Genomic DNA, 6,444 nt, shown 5'->3' on the forward strand with positions numbered 1-6,444 from the left:
CATTGTATCGTTGCAAATATGCGATGATGAATGGCTGAAAATATTGGGATTTTTCATGGATAAGTAACTAGCAACCATGCCCAAGGAAAGGTGTCCTGTGCCATAAAGCATTACACTCGATTTAGTCCCAAAAGGAGACATTTTTGCATTGCAAAAAAGGAAGAGAAGTGTTGTTGTTGTTGTTGCTACGCCTTCACACAGCAATGACTAATGTTGCACGCAGCACACAAATGAACAGCAATGCCAAGGATTGATGACACTGCACTCAAATGCTGCCATGATTGATGAAGAGCAAATATGCCACACACACACACATATACACCAACACCAATACATACATACCTGTTTATCGAATAGCTGCAAGGAAACAGAAAAAAAGGGAATTTGATTATAGAAAGCATGCAGTAATTGAATGTAAAATGCATTCATTGGACACGTGTAATGTGGGATGGATTTTGTAATATCTATATCGAGGGATATGTAGGAGTGTGGCGGAGGCAGAGGAGGGGATCTGTTGTATAGTGTGACAAATGTGGTACAGTGTATGACAGGACATTATATAATATAACTACAACATGAATATTATTGATGAAGCAACGTTACTTTTTGAAATGAAAAAACGAGTAACTGAGTATTTTTTTTTATTTTTAGAAGAACATTTTAGTAATCGCATATTTAAGATTCAAATTTAATTTTAATATATCTGTATTTCCCTATTTTCGGTATTTAAAAGGTTTCATCCGTACTTTACAATATAACATTCCGTAATTCATTCCAACAAAATTATTTCTGTAATTTATAAATTAAAAGCACGGATTTAAAAAAAAATAAATGTCAATGAAAACCAGTAAGGAAAGCAGTAAAGTCACACGGGCCGACTATATGATACCCTTCACCACTTTCGGTATATTCAACAGATGGAATCCTAACAGACGTCGCATTTTTGAAGGACCATTAACATGAAATTAAACATGGCATTCTGCAACCTATACTAAATTTTGGACAGATATAGAGTTGCTTCTTACAATGGGACAAAACTATCTAAATAAATTTAAACCAATATATCGAAATCTAAACTGATGCCATCAAAATTTGTCACATGTTAGGTAACACTTATTTCAGAATGCTTTGTGCATTCGGCCACATTTTGAGTACTTCATTTACTTATAAATCCAAAGTTCATGCAAATGGAAGGATATATAGGGACTTTGGTGCACCATTTACATAAAATAATCTGAGCCGATTTTCACGAAATCTAACACAAATCTTTCTAGATTTATTTCAGTACGCTATGCCAAATTTCGTGCAAATCGAAGGATATATAGGGACTTTGGTACACTATTTACTTAAAATCTGACGAAAATATATATGGGAGCTATATCTAAATCTGACCCGATTTTCACGAAATCTAACACACATCTTTCTAGATTTAATTCAGTACGCTAAATCTAAGGCTATATAGGGACATTGGTGTACCATTTATATAAAATCGAACGAAAATATATATGGGAGCTATATCTAAATCTTAACCGATATCCACGAAACTTACCACACATCTTTCTTGACTTGATTCAGTACGCTATGCCAAATTTCGTGCACAGCGAAGTATATATATATATGGACTTTGTTCCACCAGTTACATAAAATCGGACGAAAGTATATATGAGAGCTATATCTAAATCTTAACCGATATCCACGAAACTTAACACACATCTTTCTAGACTTGATTCAGTACGCTATGCCAAATTCCGTGCACAGCGAAGTATATATATATGGACTTTGTTCCACCAAATAACCTGTACTTTGTTTACAATTTAACATCTACAGACAGACGAACGGACGGACGAACATGCATAAATCGACTTAAAAAGTGATTCTATGCATATTCTCAAAAGGAACCCTGTGTCTATCTCGCTTCCTTTTGCCTGTTACAAACATATGCAAAAAGACATAATACCCTGTACCACAGTGTGGGGAAGGGTATAAATATAAGGCATGGGGCTATTAAAAATATTTTTCCGGTGGAAATAATGGCTTTGGTTATCGTGAAAATATTTTCTTCAAATCGAAATATTGGCATAGATTTTTCATAACAATATATTTTCGAAAGAAAATATGGGCATAGATTTCGGCTATTCTTCATAATTTGTTTATTAAGTGGTGATATACACAACTATGTTGTCAGGGTACTAAAGATTTGTGCAGCTCCATGTTTTCGTAACTCCGCGAAATATTGGTCCTAGACCCTTTAAGTATACCGATCATATCATTATGTATACCGATCATATCTCGACTAGCTGAGTCGAGATACAGGCCAAAGTTATGGACCAAACTTCACGAAATTTTGCATGTAGGATGGGTTCTGGCCAATGAAGACCCCTATTGTTTTTGGAAAAGATTATTTAGGGGATGAAATGGACCAACTACTTAATTTTTATCGTTCTTTCTGGTCGCTCCAGAGGCCGCAATAATGGCCCAAACATCGTGAATTTTTACATGGAGAAGGGGATCGGGCCAAAGAATAAGCATGCCCATTTTGATAAAGATCGGTCAATATTTAGCGGGTCAAATGGACCCTGACTTTGGTGTAAAAAATTAGCACTGAAGGATATAGTCCCAAGATGTTGAGTCGTATGTACTCGGATGTGGGAGTTACACTTAAATATTTGCAGATGTTTACGTATTTATATATTACTTAGTAACCCATTACCACACTAGAGGGCGGAAATATAGCGCTGATCGCTTTGAGTATCCAGGTATGGTCCAGGACAACGTCTATAATTTTCGGTGAAAAGAATTTAAGAAGATGGCCTATATTTGTTCCATGAAAAAATTATAGGCATAGGGTTTTTATGGAAAAAAATATAAGCGTGGAATTTTTTACAGTTAAGGGAACTCCTTTCGAGAAGAAATTAAAAGCGTAGATTTTTTTAAAAAATATCCTAAAGATATATCATAGGTCTCGATTTAAAGAAAAAAACTTCAATGCGGAAAATGAATGAGCTGATTTCATAAAAAAATTTAAAATTTAAGGCGTGGATTTTTTAAAATATATTTTTAAGACGAAATTGAAAGTGTGGATTAATTCAAAATTTTCCAAGAAGAATATTGAACGGTTTCGATTTTTTAAGGCTAAAATTGAAGGTGCACAATGTGCTGGGATTTTTAAAAATAGTTTTCCAAAGTAAAGACATCGATTTCTGTACCCTAGACGACCGACTGTGACACATTTTTTAAAATTGTCATTCAAATGTAAGGATTTTTTAAAATAGCTTTTTAATACGCCGATTTTTTTGAAATATTTTTAAGTGGATTTTAAAAGTGTGATATTTTAAATATATTATTAAGAAGACCAGCTTACTTAGAACAACAAGATGGTTTAAAAATTATTTTTAGAAGAGGGGGATGAAGTGGTAGTTTCAATTGAAAATTAAAGCCTTGGAGCTTTAAAAAATGTTTTAACAAAAATTGTGTGAGTTTTTTTTTTATCCGATAAGTTGATATTATACCCAAGAGCAGTGATTGACCTTTAAATTGATTTGATCTATAGGTCACAATTGTAAGGCGAACATCACAACACTACCCACGGTGCAGGGAATTTTGACAAGTGATTAGAAGGGCAGTACTGAATATTAATATTATTTGTTGACTTCTAGTCGGTCAAGAGGGTGCAAATATCGCGAAATATTGTCCAAGCTCAGAATATAGAACCACAGAAAATATATTCGTGGAAATTGTGTAGGGTATCATATGGTCGGTCCCGTCCGACTATACTGCTCCGCTCACTGGTTTTTAAATATATTATTAAGAAGACCACCTTAAATAGAACAAGAAGATTTTTTGTTAATTATTTTTCGGAGAGGGGGAAACGAAGTCTTGGGGTTTTAAAAAATGTTAAAAAAATACTATTTTTCAAACGAACTTTTGTGTGTGTGTGTGTGTGTGTATGTTTTTTTAATAAAACCCAATATTCAATTTTTTTTTTACAAATCATTTCGATCTTTATTACTTCATTTACAAAAAAAATCATTGAATTATCAGTCAAAAGTTTTGTTTATCTTTTTTTAAATATAAAATTTTGTTTTGGAATAGAGAACAAACGTACATTCACTAAAGAGTGGTGGAAAAACTATGTAGTTGGGATGAAATAATAGTAATAAATATAAATACAAAGGTATATACATACATACAAAAAAATTATATAATATGACAAATGAACATTTCTTTATGGCAATGATGATTTTTTAGAAAATATAGCAGTGAAATAGCTTTAGAAAATAAAAACAAAAACACATAAACTATTATGTCCAACTGTTTAGTACCGGGTTACCAATAGGGCAGCAACATAAGCCAAAGCGGGTTGAATCAAAATATATATTCTAGCTATGACAAATCCATACACATACACCCACCGCATCACATCTTCGTTTGGATTTACCAGGGATGAGCATAACCATGGGCCAATGGCAAGACAGGAGCATGATAACTGGCATGCAATGCTAAGGGAGCTGCAGCATAGGTTGTCTTAATCACTGGTGCAACAATGGGCTGGACAACATGAGCTGAGCTGTGGACCTGGCTAATGGATTGATGGGATACGGCAGTGGGTACGGATTTGACAATGGCACCAACTTTGGCATAGGCAGGCTCATGGATGACAGTGGCAGGAGCCGACAGTAGAAGAGGACCATGGCCAGCCAAGTAACCGGGACGAGCAGCAGCTACGGCCAAAAGAGCAGACAACACCACCTGCAATGTCAAGAATAAAATTGAAAGTTCACCAAAATATCCTATAGTATATCCTTTTGCGCTCGCCTTACCAATTTGAACATTTTGATTATCCTTTAGGAGTTTTGAAGTGGAGAGTTAAGAAATAGACAAAGAGGTCTGTGTTGCTGATGTGACTGTTTAGACTGTTTTGAAGTCTGAATAGTTTATGTTTTAATCTAGGTACGGGTGACCATTTATATACTAAAAACGTGGCTTATTTCCTCAAATGCTTGTTCGAAACCAAACGAAATTCCCCTAAAATCAGCTGCAGATGCTGACGTTGCCGCCGCTGCCGTTTGATGCAAAGCCATACAAATGAGGTGAACACAAACCATAACAAAGGCGGCGAACAACAACAAAAACGCGAGCAAATGTTGGCGAAAATTGTTTGCAAAATATGAGAATAGAAACATAAAGCAACAAAAACAAAACATTTCAGTTCATAAAGCAACATACCGCCCGGCAAGCTGACTGGCTGGCTGCCTGGCTGGCCTTCTCAACCGGGTTCGAACTCGCTTAGCAGACACTTTATAATCACGTTAATGCACAATTTGTTGTTTGTTGTATTGTTTCCTAGATCCAAGTTGATGCATTGTTAGTGTGGTGTTGGAAATGTTTGTTGCTATTGTTGTTGGTGGTTTGGCGTCTTTAATGTGAGTGACCAGAAGAAAAAAATAATGACAATTGGTGGTTTAGAATTTAGGTGGCAATGACGTTGGCGCTGCCGGTTAACCACCACCTCTCAACTATGCTCCCATAAGTGGGTTTTACAATAAATAAAATTACAACATACATACACATATATAAATCGATTACAACATATTCCAGGCAAACACACACAGGCGACGTCATTCGACTTCTGGCCATTGCTTAATTTTTCTTCTGTTTGTGAAAATTACTCACTCTTGATTTTGTAACAGAAAATTTATTTAATCAGATATCAAGAAAAATAAGAAAGAAAATTAAAATAATGGTAATTTCTTGAAAACTAATTCAGGAATTCGATACAATGTTATTTGAACAAAAGATTGGAGAATACCTACGAAAACGTTTTGTATTAAAATAAAAACAAAATTAAGGACTATCCCAATTGTGGTTTCTTATGCCCTACACAAAATTTTGTGATGGTGTCACAAGTGGGTAACGCCTCGAAATTTTGGTCCTAGACCATCCATCGCCATATCGTGATTAGCTAGACACAGTATATATTTAATCCTGAAGGACATAAACCCGAGAAGTTGATAGTAGATCCAAAAGGAGTGGTTGACCTTTAAATTGATACCAATTATATTGTCGTATGTTCTCGAATGTGGGAGATACACTTACATATTTACAGATGCTTACGTATTCAAATATTATTTTAGTAACTCATTACCACACTAGAAGGCGGAAATATAACTCTGATCGATTTGAAATTTTCCATGTGGTTCCAGTTGTGGTCAAAGACAGAGCCTATAATTTTCGGTGATAATCAGATAAAGATTTTGGGATGAAGTGGACCGAAAACTTAATTGTTTGTGTTTTTTCTAGTCGATCTATAGGCCACAATTGAAAGCCGAACATCACAACACAACCCACGGTGAAGGGAATCTGGACAAATAATTAGAAGAGCTGTACAGAATATTAGTAATATTCGGAAAATATGTCAGTGTAAGGAAGAGGTGCTGTTGACCT

The 6,444-nt window shown here is 35.0% G+C and overlaps 1 protein-coding gene across 1 annotated transcript; it reads right to left on the reverse strand.

Moving 5' to 3' along the window:
• Positions 1-4,433: 4,433 nt before the first annotated feature.
• Positions 4,434-4,928, reverse strand: LOC133328944 (retinin-like). Its single transcript, XM_061537449.1, has 2 exons — positions 4,821-4,928; positions 4,434-4,749 (listed from the first exon to the last, which is right to left on the reverse strand). Exons 1-2 carry the CDS (start codon positions 4,830-4,832, stop codon positions 4,435-4,437), a joined length of 327 nt encoding a protein of 108 aa, XP_061393433.1. The 5' UTR covers positions 4,833-4,928; the 3' UTR covers position 4,434.
• Positions 4,929-6,444: the final 1,516 nt, after the last annotated feature.

Source organism: Musca vetustissima, unplaced genomic scaffold, assembly GCF_032173495.1.
Source record: "Musca vetustissima isolate MV318-11 ecotype Yass unplaced genomic scaffold, APGP_CSIRO_Mvet_v1 utg462693, whole genome shotgun sequence".
In the NCBI taxonomy this organism is placed as follows: domain Eukaryota; kingdom Metazoa; phylum Arthropoda; class Insecta; order Diptera; family Muscidae; genus Musca; species Musca vetustissima.